General features: G+C 41.8%; 1 protein-coding gene across 13 annotated transcripts in view; it reads left to right on the top strand.

Moving 5' to 3' along the window:
- PAQR5 (progestin and adipoQ receptor family member 5) overlaps positions 1-14,043 on the top strand; it is a 36,400-nt gene extending 22,357 nt beyond the window's left edge. For 11 of the 13 annotated variants that reach the window (XM_065559139.1, XM_024107210.3, XM_065559134.1 and 8 more), the window contains 4 exons: positions 7,856-7,900; positions 9,343-9,439; positions 10,487-10,628; positions 11,580-14,043. In XM_065559139.1, the coding sequence (XP_065415211.1) occupies positions 7,856-7,900; positions 9,343-9,439; positions 10,487-10,628; positions 11,580-11,827 (532 nt within the window). In that variant the 3' untranslated portion in view covers positions 11,828-14,043. The remainder of the gene's footprint in view (positions 1-7,855; positions 7,901-9,342; positions 9,440-10,486; positions 10,629-11,579) is intronic. The other 2 variants (XM_065559138.1, XM_005300696.5) reach the window with 1 other exon arrangement.
- Positions 14,044-15,375: the final 1,332 nt, after the last annotated feature.

Below are 15,375 nucleotides of genomic sequence, written 5' to 3'. Positions count from 1 at the left end.
ATGTGTGTCCATTACAGGACAAAGCACCACAATAGATTCTGCTTCCCTATCCGCTTTAGTGGCTCTAAGTCCACGTCTGACCCGGGGCCTTCGCTGGGCATGTAAATACATTTGAAATGATATTGTCATAGAACAGGGACAGCTGAATTCCCAAGGGTAAAACACCAACAGCAGCAGAGGTGATTCTGCTGTAGCAGAGAAAAGAAGCAACTCCAGGGGGGAACAAATTGATAGCATAGCAGTACATGGGTCTACCAAATCATGCTGCAAAGCTTGGCTGTCCCAGATGGGTCCTGATCCAGCCACTTACTCACAGAAGTAGCTCTACTGAGTTCTGTAGGGTACTTGCAGAGGACTACTCACTAGAGTCAGGGCTGCAGGTTTGCCTCCATTTTAATTTTAGTACCAAGTATTATGTGAACTGCAGAATTAGGAACGGATATTTTTAGACCATCCCACTTGTCTTGCCTTTTTTCTCCCTCTCCTTTTTTCTTTTTCCCCTCTGTTTCTCTCTTCTTTTGTTTGTTTTTCCCTCCTCTTTTGTGTTGGTTGACTTTTTTGATTTCTGTTGTCTGGTTAGACAAATGAAGACAGTGGTTAACTCTAGCTTTTACAATTTCAAGTATTACCAGGCTAACACAGTTATGAAATGTCAATGAGTTTGACCAGTCCAAGTGTAGCTTTTAAACCTATTTTTAAATTCTTTTTAATTTACAAATTGAAATGCCAGCATCACCCAATTGCAGAACTGTAGATATGGTCATGTAAAAATTTTACAGCACTAAATAGATCGGATAAGACAGTGTCACATTGTTGTCTCAGCAATGCTGAAGTGTCAAATATCACCATTTTAACAAGTCAAAAAAAGGTTCCCAAGTAAGCAGAAATGGTGGCTAGAGGGCCTGATTCTGCTCTAACTTTACAGCAGGGTGATTCCATTGACTCAAATAATATTATTCCTGATTTACACCAGTCTGAGTGGAGAATGAGGCCCACTGATTTCTAATTGCCATCTCTGCTGGGATAATAGCTCTTGCCCTAGTTATCATTCTTGAATCCTAGAGACATCTTCCTCTTCCTACCAAACCATCCTGTTGCTTCACAATCGGCAGTGCAATGTTGTCCCCTGTGAGTAGGTAACTTCTCTATTATTAATAATAAACATATAATAAAATCAGAGAATATCTCTGTGCAGTTGACGCTGAACTCTTATCAGAAGCTTTTATATATTTCCCTAACTTCATTCATGCAAAATGGAGCTTCCCTGTCAAATGACCTGCAGTAGCACGGAGCTTCAGCTTATACTGTGCCAGCAATGACTTTGTTAGCTACCAGACTCTCCATCTATTCTTTTCTTTTTGTCTGTCTCTCTCCTTTCTTTTTTTCTTTTAGGCTCAGGCCCGCAGCTGCAGAGGAAGAGCAATGCCACCCTGTGGCATGGAATCATTTTCCCCAGGGGGCCTTGATGTTCAGTGAAATACACTAGGAGTGCACAGTTCCGTAAAATCCATAGTTTTGTGAATGTCTCTTCGCCAAAGTCCTCTTCCTTGTTTATGTAAGTGGCTAACTCACGATTGCATTCCCAAAGGGTGCAATGAGCCACGCAAGGGGCAGAGAGCCTGCTTCAACAGGAAAAGTTTGGAGAGAAAATGGGACTGACTGAGTCCCTGGGAGTTTAAGGCATTCAGCACCATGCAGGAAATTTAGTGCTCAGTGACAGTAGTAAATCTCATTTGCTTTCATATAACACAGAATCCTTCTGTAATCTTAATTGCTATAGCTAAAGGACCAGATTCTGCTGAGTTATGCCAGTGCAACTCTTCCTCAAAATCAATGTGAACTATAACAGAGCAAAATTTGGTCCAAACTGCGGAATGGCCAATGTTGGAAGCAATGCAGTCTAACACGTTTAGAAGTGCAGCCACCCATGAATCTCTCGCTTGTCTTTTTAAAAAACTACTCTCAGTAGTAGGCCAATGCAATCTTGAGCCATCCACATCTACCCTAGCTTTTATGACCATTCACAGAAAAACCACTGTGACATTCTATATCTTGGGAGAGTGTCCTGGAATCCTCATATTCCTCATTTATATATTATTGTGATCTTACCTTACAAGTCATGCTTTAGATTATCAGGGGAAAGGTTATGACCTGCTGAAAGTAATTTCTCTGTCCATATGTGTATATCATTAATTAATATGAAGTTATGAGATTGTGTTGTATGGTGGTCACTAAAACATGCTGTAAGTTGGGGAATCAGCCAGATATTAGCTCCCCAGAGGCAACAGCAAGGAAAGTAACCAACGCCCGGGTGGGGTATCCGTCAACCCATCAACAACCATTGTCCAGCAAGGGAGCTATGATGAAATGATTCACCTGCATGAAGCCACAACAGGGGAATTACTCAGCCTTGCCTGGGGACTCAGCAAGGCCCACCCAGACATGCCTGGACTTGTTTTCCAAGCACATGGACTGAGGGTATAAAACAGAGTGGCCACATGTTTGGCCTTTCTCCTTCCCCCACCTACGCGGCAAGCAAGACTCCAACAGAGGAGATTGGCCCAGGTTTCAAGGGGGACATCTGTATACTAAGGACTGCAATATCCAGTGGGGTGAGAAAAACTGCTTAGTCTAGTTGTTGCCCAGTCTAATAGGGTTGAGAGTTTAGACTGCGTGGTCATATTTTATTTCTTTTGGTAACTAACTCTGATATTTTGCCTATCACTTACAATCTACCTTTTATAGTCAATAAATTTGTTTTACTGTTTATCTTTACCAGTGAGTTTGTATGAAGTGTGTGGCAAATCTGCTCAGGTTTGCAAAGGCTGCTGTATATCCACTTTCCATTGCTGAAGTGGTGAACCAATTAATAAATCTGTATTGTTCGTCTTGAGCAGTGCAAGACGGTATATTCCTGGGGCACAGTGCTGGGAGCTGGGGGGATTTGGTTGGTGCCTTTCTCTGTGTGATTCGTGAGTGGCTCTGGGAGCATTCACACAATCTAACTGGGTGTGGGGCTCCACATGCTGTTGCGCTGTGTGATCACAGCACCTGGAAGGGTTTGCTGCTGGTCACTAGCAAGGCATTGTGAGAGACAGCCCAGGCTGGAGAGAGTTCAGGGGGCACAGTGGTCCCACAGTCCCAGGCTGCACCCTGGGGGGATCCCGTCACAACCACATCTACCAATAAACAGGTATATTTCCACTCCTTCAAACGTACTGGGCACTAACTTTCATAGGCATGTAGATCATTTTAGTGAGTAAAAGATGATGTAGTTGCAACAATACGGTATAACGATTTCAGGTTGATTAATACTGAGGCCATTTGCACTTCATCATCATCATCTTGGCAAATCCCAAAGGGACGTTGCCTTCTTGTAAAGCAATCGCCATCCGGATTGATCTTTGGCATGGTGCTTAAGGTTGTCTGGTTATATATTGAGGTTTCTGTCCATCACTGGCAACCTTGTCATGCCACCGAAGTGTTTGGCACCCACATGGTCACCGGCGGGGTAACAGCATTCATTGGTAAGCATGCATCAGAACTCATTGGTCTTCCGTTTTTATAATATATCCATATCAACAAAGCTGCTGCAACTGATCCAGCCCTGATGGAGATGATTGTTGGATTTGGCTTCGAATATCTTCATTTCTGATCTTGTCTTGCCACTTCATATGGAGCAGATGACGGAGACAATGAAAATTAGAACCATCAGTCCAGTGATCTTCAGCCCTCCGATGCACCCACGTTTCATTTCTGTGCAACAGAGTTGGCGTGACTGTCATTCTGTAGACCTGCAGCTTCGTAGAAAGCTTGATGTCATGCGGTCCCCCCAGAGGCCGCTGAAAGGCCTGAACCATGGATGCTGCTATACAAGTGTCCACATTTTTGAAGCATTGTTCAGCATTGCCTTTGACGCTACTTAAGTATCTGACAGCTGGCAGCTGCTCCATGTCCCATTTGGACAGGTTAATATTGAGGTGGTCGTAAACAGCAAAGTAGCTTGCATGGGTCTGGTTATTAATCCCAGCCACTGTATAATCTGTAGCCACTACCATCAAACAGCCTGCAGCTCCAGATTACAGCCATCTCAGTATTAACCTGTCCGAATGGGACATCAAGCAGTTGGCAACTATTTTTACTTGCTCTACAATAACTAAAAATGGAGAAAGATTCATGGGTCCTGGTAGGATTCCTTTGGGTACTTGGAGCCTTTAACAACAAGCATGCCTGTACATAAATGTAAGAAGTATGGGGAATAAACAGGAGGGACTGCAAGTATTAGTACATAAGCTAAATTATGACTTAATTGGCATCACAGAAACTTGGTGGGATAAATCTCATGACTGGAATATTAGTAGAGATTGTGTAGGAAGGACAAGCAGGGAAAAAGGCAGGAGACGTTGCACTATATATCAAGAATATATACATTTGTTTTGAGGTTTAGAAGGAGGTGAGAAGCATACCAGTTGAAAATCCCTGGGTAAAGATAAAAGGGGAAAAATACGGGTGACATCATGGTAGGGGGCTACAGTAGACCACGAGATCAGGAAGAAGAAGTGGATGAGACATTTCTAGAACAAATAACAGAAATATTCAAAACAGAAGACCTGGTAGTAATGGGGCACTTTAACTATCCAGACAACTGTTGGGAAAATAATGCAGCAAAATACAAAATGTCCAATAAATTCTTGGAATGTAATGGGGACAACTTTTTATTTCAGAAAGTGGAGGCAATAACCAGGGCGAGAGCCATATTAGACTTGATTCTGACCAACAGGGAGGAACTGGTAGCGAATCTGAAGGTGGAAGGCAATTTGGATGAAAGTGCCCATGAAATGATAGATTTCATGATTCTAAGGAAAGGAAAGCGAGAGCAGCAGAATAAGGTTTACTTGGTCCTGCCTCAGCACAGGGGATTAGACTAGATGACCTCTCAAGATCCCGTCCAGACCTACATTTCTATGATTCTATGTACCCATCCATCTTAATCACTTCATACTATTCCTCATGAAGATCAACAGGAATATGAATCAGTGTATCACCATGAAGATGGAACTTCTTGATGAAGGCAGGAACTTTTATCATGGTCATCAGAAAAAAGTTAGTGTTTCTATAAACCTACCATACCACTTCTTACCAGCTTCTCAGGAATTTCTTCCAATACTGGATAGCTGATTGGTGAATCAGTAATAAAGCATTTTTTCCTTTTAGGTACTTTATGAATACTGAATTGTCAAATGTGAAAGTGTATAAAAATGGCTGAAAACGAACTTATTTTTGACTTTTAGGGGAAGCAGGATGCCTCCATTGCGCTCTCACTGAGAACTTCCTACTTCTTCCCATATCCTTCTCACCCACTGAATCAACATCTGTGAAGCAGTTGTATCTCAAGAGCTCTCGCATGCTTGAGAACTTGGGCATCTCCCTTCAGATTCCCACATGGAGCTAGAATAAAGACAGGACATATGGAAGAAAACAGAGAAGTATTTCTGGGATTTGGTGCATCTCACTTAAACTTTTCTTGCAGAACATAAAATCCCATGGATTATTGCGCACCTGGGCTGAAGAATTGGTGTTGTGTTTCAGAAATGGAAGTAAATGTAGATTTGTACATTGCTAAAAAGAAGTAGCAAAATGCGGGGCGAATAGTAGCACAGCAGTATTTGAATGGGTGGCATGAGGACATGAAGGATGGGATGGAATCAACACTTGCACCTGAAGCTCAGCACCCTACAAGGAGGATAAAAAGAAAGCCAATAGGCTCATCATCGTTTTCCATACCCAAAGTCTGCAGAGCTTACAACAGGCTTTCACAGAGGTCCAAATTGTGTCAGAGCTTTGTTGGGAGCCAGCTTCGCATCTAATTTGAAGAGCACTAGTAAGTATCTAGCCCAAGGGTTCTCAGACTGGGGGTCGTAACCCTCGGGGTCACCAGGTTATTACATGGGGGGTTGCGAGCTGTCAGCCTCCATCCCTAAACCCCGCTTTGCCTCCAGCATTTATAATTGTGTTAAATACAAAAAAGTGTTTTTAATTTATAAGGGGGGGTCGCACTCATCGGTTTGCTGTGTGAAAGGGGTCACCAGTACAAAAGTTTGAGAAACACTGATCTAGTTCATTGCTCAGAAAGTCCGGAGAGTTACAAAGAACTGTTTTGCAGAGACGGGGTGTTAAATGAGCTGAGAAGTTGGCAGGGAGCCTTAGATGACCTGAGCACAGAATGCTGCATGTAGAAGGTGCAAGGACAAGGAGCAGTGAGAAATTTGAACTTGCAGTAATGAAACAACTGCTGCGTAGCTACCAAGTTAGTTCTCCTTGATAGCAAGAATAAGACCTAAGGAAGAAATGCAGAGTTAAGACAACCCAAATTAGCATCAAGACACACCCATTCAATACACTGTATGTAACCACACTTCGGAGCAGGGATGAAAGAGATTTGAGGCTTACTTTTGCCATACTACACCCCATGCTTATCTTTCCTTGCCCTCACATGGAACCAGTCTCCACTTGTGCTTCACCGCTGAAGGATTTACGGGATCAAGGCCTGTCTCTCTTCTCTTTTTAGGATGCTAAAAGAAATGAAAGGTAGAAAAACACAGTTGAGTCTGCCATGAGAAACCACTCTCACACAACTAAATATCCCACAGTACCACGAGAGTTGCAAACAATAGTTTTAACTGAGGCTTCCATTTTTCTCTTCTAGGAATATTGGGGTTGGAAATGATCTGGTTTCTTCCCCATCTATCGTCTACTCCTCATCTTTGTTTTTTTGGTTTTAGTTTTAAAATAAATAAAATGCAAATACAAAACCAATGGACGCTGTGTTCATTCCTTGATTTGTGAGTATCAGATCAGGGCTGTGCCCGGCAGTAATTGTCATACAAATGCACATGCAGTTTACAAATGAATGGTGTGAAAAAGAAACTGGGCCATATCCTACTTGCGCTGAACTCGGTGGCAAAATTCCTACGGAGGTCGGGGGAACAGGCCTGTGCTCGTTGGGTCGTGAGTAGACCTGCCCTATCTGAACTCTTCACTTCCTTCTAGGGTACATTTGAGGTTGCATCGGTAGTAGAGCTCTTTTGGTATGGAAAATTCTTAACGGTGAGGGAGTGGATCTTTCATAATTCAATTCGAGTGAAAACACAGACTACTGAAGATATGTGCCCATAACCTCTCACTGGCCTTGCTTGTGAGGTTGAATAACTTTGTAAACATTGGGCCTTTTCTGCTCAATCCATGAGAAAAATCACACGGAGAGGTGCCAATTTACCATTGCCCTGCAACTGGCATCTTCATTCACCAATGCAAACTGGGTGCTTGATGTTACCAAATTAGTATGGTGTCATTTTACACCCACTTTATAAATGACACAAGATGGAATTGGGCTCATTGCACTGAGAGTATTGTGCGTGGAGTGACCGCCATATCAGACATAGAGGAATCCGACTCTAAGGGATAAGTGAAGTGTCTGTGATCACTGATTTTCTGACCTGAATAGAATGGTAATGCATCACATTTACTATGAACTTTGTATGTGTACCACTGAGCAATAATGTGTCTCTTTCTGGTTCTGTCTTGGTTTGGAATCTCAAGCTCTTCATTTGAGTAAATGAGTCACCTATGAACATGTTTTTTCTGCTGAAAGGTGTGGTGTTCTTTCTAACTCTCCTCTTTGGCACAATTACCACTTCTTTCAGCTGAGGACTGTTAAATTATGTTAGACTTTGCACCAACAAAGTATAAAGTGCATCTCAACAATTTTCTTGGTAGTGCTAACAAATTCCAGCATATATGTCTCCACCCAAACATACTCTTTCCTTCTCATTTACCATATGATTGTAATCAACAGGCTTGGTGCTCCATACCTCCATTATAACAGTGATGTCATAGAAAGGTAATAAGGGCCAGATTTATTTTATTTTGAATTTTAGCTGATATGTTTGTATTCCCTGAAATGCTGCATTTACAAAATCTTGGCCGGATGTAAAATGTAAGTATTCTGAAACAAGTGTCATGCATTGTAAACCGAAACTGTGATTCAATTTAATGAATCAACATTCATGACCATGGCATGAATGCTGCTTTACTTACAAGTAATCCAATATAAATAGATCTCTTTTTATGACAACACTGAGTTCAATATCTAGCCCCTGTGATGAAGCAGTACAAAAACTCAGAGGTCAAAATAACTATAACTTTGGCAACTATTTAAAGAAGTAAACTCTGTTTTTTTCCAACTGAGCTATGACAGATGTTGCTAAATTTTAAAGGAAGCACTTTCTCAGTGTTTTCCCTTAGGCCATTAATACTGCTTTGAAATGTGTGCCAAGATGATGTAAAAAGATTTCATACTTTCAAAGTTGTTCTCAGAGTCGGTGTTGAAGATTAGCATGCCAATCTACATCTAGAAGAGACATCCATTTTAGTCAATCAGAGCTTAGAAAATTGTGTCTGATTTGTTTGCTGTTCAGTGATTTTACTCAATGGTAAGAATCTTGTAATCTGGGAAATAAATTAGTGTGATTCAGCCATCATGGAAATGGCTACAGACTCCTCAATATGCTGCTAATTCCACTGTGGCCTGCAGAAAACAACTGGAAAGAACCACACAAGGAACCAGCAATTCCAACACTGCTCCCAGTGTCTGTCTGTCTGCTGGACTCTGTCACCACAATGACACAGCAGCACACCACAATACTAGCAATCAGGCTGGAGACCCAACATGGAAGTTTGCTGAATTGTAGAATCAAGATGTCCGTCTGCTCCATTCATCATTCCTTATTATTGATGATGACTGGCCTGCTATGGCTCCTGTATTAGTGCAAGATTCAGCTATTTTCAATTTAATTGTCTTATCTACAACATGAGAGCCAAGGAAGTGGGGAATGATTGTGGGTGCCCTGTCTCAAAAGGCCTGATCCATTCATGGTAAAGGCAATGGGAGTCTTTCCATTGACTTCAGTAGAGCTGGGCCAGGCCCACAGTTTTAACCAGTCTTCGCATAATTCAGCTGATTGATACATTATAAACAAGGCCATTGTTAGAACAAACCTGGACATTTATGTGGCTTGTTTGTTACCACGTTTCACAATAATTAGTTGCAAAAACAAATTGAGGATGGCTGTAATTTGACTTTAATTTCTCCAGCCCTACTTCTGGACTTCGACAGCTTTTTGTATGCTGGTATAGATTACTACAACTATGAGAATATGGCTTGTGCAAAAAATTTACATAAAAAGCATGTTCTGCAAGCCACAGTTCCTTCGAAAATATCCCTGGCAGTTCCACAATCCTTATTTGCCTTGATTTTGTAATTTGAAATGCTTTCTTATGTAGGTTCCCCGAGATACAGCAGCCCCGGCTCAGTAAAAGTCTTCGCATGCTGGCTTTTGCATATCCGTACCTGTTCGACAGCACGCCTCTCTTCTACAGGGTATGCAGTGAACATTCCACTTTTATTAAGGTCCCATAAAATACATTGGCTTCCTGTAGCGAAGTAACTATTGGCTATTAACATGAGACTGAGCGTATTTAGGAAAATATACAGACTTTTTTTTTTTTAAAGGAAAACTATATGAGCTAGAAAACAGTGTTTGGCTATTTTTACCAAATATTTGTTGATGTACAGATTATTTTGTGCTCAGTACAGGGGCACTCAAACACATTGGCAATTTACCATGAGCCCAAAAGCTGCCCTTGGCCCAATTGTGGGAGTTCTGCCTGAGTAAGGTAATCAGTATTTGGACCATAATTTGCATAAAATAGAGATGATTGCATCGGCTCTCATATCTACTACTGGGCTCTGCCCACAGTGTTCCAGATCCCAGTGTACAATAATCCAGCCGAAGTGGCCACTTTTAGTCCTCAGACTAAGATGGCTAGTAGTCAAAGATGGCAAAGCCTCATCGTCTTGGTATATAGGGCTACGGGGATAGGTGGTGTGTTCTTTGGAAACATGCAACAGACAGACAAGAAAGCCCTGTTATATAGAGACAGCTTGGGCTTGATTCTCCACTGTGTCCCAGCATGGAGGGCACAGGAGCTGACTGAATTTATCTGATTCCCAGCCACAGTCTAAACTGAAGCTCCAAGGAAAAAGGCTTTAACTAACAACACTGGCATAAGGGCCCTTAGTGACCTTACACCAGTGGCGAATAAGACTCAGATATAACCACGCCCACTTCATTGTTGATCCCACCCATGCCCCAATGTATGAATGCCCCTGCCCTAGCCCCACTCTCGGCTTACACTGGAAGTGAAGAAGTGGCTAGCACAGGGGGCAGGGGTTGCAAGCTTTCTGCTAGTGGAGCGTTCTGGTGTGTGGGGTGACTACTCCATGAGCCACCTCTAGCCGTTTTATGAGGCCAGGGGACCTTAGCATAGCAGCAAATCTGGCCCCAATCTAGAGGTATTCTTCAGTAGTTCTCTAACTTTCCTTTTCTTGGTACCCCATGTGTAATTTTTCCTTTTGATATCACAGCTATATCTGTGTACTGGGGAAAGCTGCGTGGAAAGCGTAATCCCAGTCCACTACAGGCACTGTGTGTTTGCCTTCCTCACTTGTTTCATTTTTGCTGCCCATTTGCCTGAGAGACTTGCACCGGGACGCTTTGACTATATTGGTGAGTGCAGAACACTGTGATTCTTGTCTTTGCTATTTTTTATTTCCAGCATTTAAGAGCACGGAAGCTTGGGCATCTCATGAGGGATATAATGTATCCGGAGCAGAGTAAATGGTTCATATCAGGAAAATGCATTCACTGTTTCACACTCATGGTTAGAGTAGCCATGCATAGTTGTGCAAGAAGCCATCTCCAATGACCTGTTGTTTCAAGAAGTATCGTAGAATCTTTAATGACCACAAAGTGGTTCTTTGCCATCCAAAAATCTATACCAGGGTAGGCAACCTATGGCACGTGTTTTGAAGGCGGCACACGAGCTGATTTTTCAGTGGCACTCACACTGCCCGGGTCCTGGCCACCAGTCTGGGGGGCTCTGCATTTTAATTTAATTTTAAATGAAGCTTCTTAAACATTTTAAAAACCTTATTTACTTTACATACAACAATAGCTTAGTTATAAATTATAGACTTATAGAAAAAGATCTTCTAAAAATGTTCAAATGGATTACTGGCATGCAAAACCTTAAATTAGAGTGACTAAATGAAGACTCGGCACACCCCTTCAGAAAAGTTGCCGACCCAATCTACACCATCGTGCCATGCTACACAGTACTGAGTTGAAAGAAAGACTGACTCATCAGTACTACTTCTTGCAGCACACAGGTGTTTCTTGGTGGTCTCCCATCCAAGCAGTGATCCAGCCAAGTTCTACTTAGTTTGTAGTCATGGCAGAATCACAGGACAAGGCAGAGCTTCGGTTTATGATAAGCAGGGATTCAGTGAGTTTCCAGATGGACAATTGCCTTAGTTTAGCAGCATCACAATAAGAGCAATATAAATTAGTAAAATAAATAAATTGAATTTTTGCACATAAGATTTTCAAAGCTGTTAGAGGTGTATTTTAATGAAACCCAGAGAAATTTCTTGTTAAATATTTTTGACTCTGTTGCAGGGCACAGCCACCAGCTTTTCCATGTATGTGGGATCATTGGCACACACTTCCAAATGGAGGCCATCTTTATAGACATGAACGCTCGCCGTGACTGGCTCTTAGCTTCCTCACCTCTTCTCTCTTTCTCTCAAACAGCTGGTTCAATTGGTATCTCCATTATCATTAGCCTAACTATCATTGGGGCTTTCTCACTGGCTCTCTATTCAACACCAAAGTCCTCTAGGACAGAAAAACTACATCGGCATTAAACTTTAAGTAGAGATTGGTTTTTAGTTACATTGCTGCAAATGAGAAATACCAAGTAACTTTAGTACTGGATCAATGAAGGTGATGAGATATTTTGATGAATGTTTTTCTTGGGGAAGATACTCAAGGGGTTTTCAAGAGTGAACCATTTTATAGTGCACTGGTTTTTGTACATACGACTTTAAAGTTGGAGACAGATTGTGACATGGTTTAAAATCGGGTCAAGTTGATATTTTAGCATGAAATTATTTAGAAAAAAATGAAAACATTGTAAAAGGGAGAAGTGTCATATTTTGCAAGCCAGTATTTGAGGGCAGATTTAATCCAAATGACGAAACTCACTGTGATACCATCTTCTAAGTCAATGGCCATTTATCGGTGTTGATTTCAGTTGACTGCTTTAGGGAGGAACCAGGAAACTTGATTATTTTGATTATAACATGATGGTACATTGTGCTTATGTCAGTTCATAGGCATAAGTGTCTATATTTTATATATTTAATATGTGGGGTAGCATCTCGATCCAGGACAGGCTCCAGGGTTTTTGCCGCCCCAAGCGGTGGGGGAAAAAAAAAAAAAAAAAAAAAGCCGCGATCGCAATTGCGATCTGCGGCACTTTGGCGGCAGCTCCACTGCGCCGCTTTCTTCTTCGGCGGGAATTCGGCAGCAGGTGCTTCCCTCCGAGAGGGACCCGCCGCCGAATTGCCACGGAACAGCCCGACGTGCCGCCCCTTCCCCTTGGCCGCCCCAAGCACCTGCTTGCTGGGCTGTCTTGATCCTACTGAAGTAAATGGCACTTTTGCAACAGACTTCAATAAGAGCCAGGATTTCACCCTAGAATCCTAGTGTCCCTAGGACTGGGCCTTTCAGTTCTTCCCTAGGGAGATTATTCCAGTCTGAGTTCACTGTTAGTATGTTTTTCCGATATTCAGTCTAAATTTCCTTAGCCTGATTCTGCACTTGTTTACGGCTTGATCAGTTGGTGGGTGTTTTCCATTGAGTACAATGAGCTGTAATTCAGGCCCTTATATCAGTCTTACATTGGGGTAGTTCCACTGACTTCAGAAGTTACACTCCTAATTTACAATAATGTGAATGAGAGGAGAATCAAGCCTCCATTGCTCCTAATTAAACCTCCCCCCAGTATGCACCTGCTGTAGCAGACACCTCACTGAAAGACTATCACTGAGAAGCCATCAAAATTGCAATCTGGGGTCATAAATTTTGGCTTGGAAGCAGGTGGCACCCTGCGATTGGACCGACTTGCACTCAGCTGGTGACCAGGGAGGTACTAGGCCAGGTTATAATGTCCGTTAGAGTATTTCACTACTGTTTTTTATACATAGGAGTGGTACTCAAATGTCTCAGGCTTTGAGGTTATCTGTGACTTGATTGCACATTGGATTATCTAATACCTTGGAATATGATATTTTTATTAGGTACATAAACATGTAATGCAGAAAATTACAATGAGATTATCAAGCTTCCTGATAACTGTATGGGTTTATTATATGTTTTGTAAATAGTAGCCTCCATCGAGGTGTAATAGATGCACTTTGGGTTGAAAGTACAACAAAATCTTTAAATATATTCTGGGGAAAAAAACAACTTGGAAATGATCTTACTTTCTTCTGAAAGCTGATCAAGATTTCTATTAACATTTATTAGCACTGGAACATCACGTTTTTATCCATTTTATTTAATTAAAAAAATCATAACTATGACAAGAAAAGCGCTAATATGTGCTGCTGATCTGTTTATCTTGTCTTTTAGTATAACTGGGAAAGAGTCTGGCTTTGGTTGCAAGAAGTGATTTAAGATTCTACAGCATTAATTAATTAATCTGGAACTTCCTTCTCAGTTGGTAGTCTAACGTTTCAGATTCAATAAGTCCCATGTTCTGTGACTATTACACATCCATAATTAGGTCACTTCAAATATGCAGTGGTTCATAGGAGAACTACCTGTAAAACAACACATTTCTGTTTGACATGATAGTCTGCTCCTTCATCCTTCTAGACCCTACAGCAGGGGATCTGGTCTGACGCTTACACATTTTAATAGAGCAAATTAGTTGAGTGTCATTCCAACATTTTCTGATCTTGAAACATCATATGGAAAGAGAAGCCAGATTCATTATAATGTGAGATACACATTCAAAACCATACCATGAATTAAGCTATACCGATGTAAAGAAATAAAGTCTATTTATGAAGAATTGGTCTTGTCATAGTATTACATGTGAAGATGCCAGAATAACTGTTTGTTTCCTTCAGCCTCTCTACCATGTCTGTACAGTACTCCAAACACAGAATCCTGCAACCTGAAGGGCAATCTTTGGCCTATCCTGCCCCAAACAGTGATCTTAATTTGCATCCTCTTCATCAGACCCCCAACAAAGTTGAAGGGCTTTGCCTATTTCTTAAAGACCAAATCTAGAACATTATTTCAGTTATATATTTCAATTCAGTGGTACTTTATTGGCATGGCAACCTCTACACCTCTTAGGTCCAATGTTCTCCATCTCCACCCTACTGATGATCAGGAGCTCTTGAATGTATTACTTAATGGTGGGGGAAAACTGGGGCATAAATGAGGGCTAACTGGCTGAGACTCAGTTCACATAAGACTGAGGTGATGTTGATTGATTGACAGATGCAATCAGAAGAGATGGGTGGGTTATTTCTGCCCACTGACTGAGATGTGGTTCTGGCCTTTTATGGCCAGGGTTTGCAATCTACAGAGCAATCAGATCCTGGCTGTTGCTAGAAGATCAGGTAGCTGCTATAGCCAAGTTAGCCTTTTTTCCATCTAGGGAGAGCTAGGAAGTAATGCCCCCCCCCCCCTCTTTTTTTTTTTTTTTTTTTTTTTTTTTTTTGAGGCAGGCCATGCACCTGTCCCCCATGCCTTTGTCACCTTGAGATTAGACACTGGAGTGCGCTCTACATATTAAATGTATTTGGAAACGGCAGTTGATGTAGGATTTGGCAGCTCTCTTTTTAAGCAATCTCTCTCATAAGCATATTAAATTGTGCTCTATGACCTCCACTGATGGCCCATTTTCTTGTTTTTAGGAGGTTAGTTTTGACCTATAATGCCCTAAACTTCCTGGGACCTACCTAAGAAATTCTGCTGTCCCTATGACATACTGCCGCAGCTCTTGTCAGTGAAAGCACCTGTAGTGCTTTCAATATAAGAGAGGAGGTCCTGGCTGGCTAGCAGGCAGGATATTCTCTGTTAGGGCCCTGGGACTTTGGAACTTGCTTCCTCTCCAGGTCTTAAACAGCCCAACTTTGTCAGCCTTCAGGGCCTACTCCAGGGCCCACCTTTTCTCCCTAGCTCCAGAGGAAACAAGTAGGGCAGAGGGTGGGACTCAGGGGATTGATTAATTTCAGCTATATTCCTAGTGTTGCTGTGTAATTAAGTTGATCTAGGGAAACTGATGCATCTGCTTATTTTTGTGTATTTAAATACAGATATATTTATATCCAGGGTGCTCAGAGCACAGATGGACTACTTTTCTTATAGTTTGTATAAATCTAAAGAAATG

The sequence above is a fragment of the Chrysemys picta genome, chromosome 10 (genome assembly GCF_011386835.1).
Source record: "Chrysemys picta bellii isolate R12L10 chromosome 10, ASM1138683v2, whole genome shotgun sequence".
In the NCBI taxonomy this organism is placed as follows: Eukaryota; Metazoa; Chordata; order Testudines; family Emydidae; genus Chrysemys; species Chrysemys picta.
The sequence above is the reverse complement of the archived record's forward strand: the minus strand, read 5'-3'. Positions and strand labels throughout refer to the sequence as shown.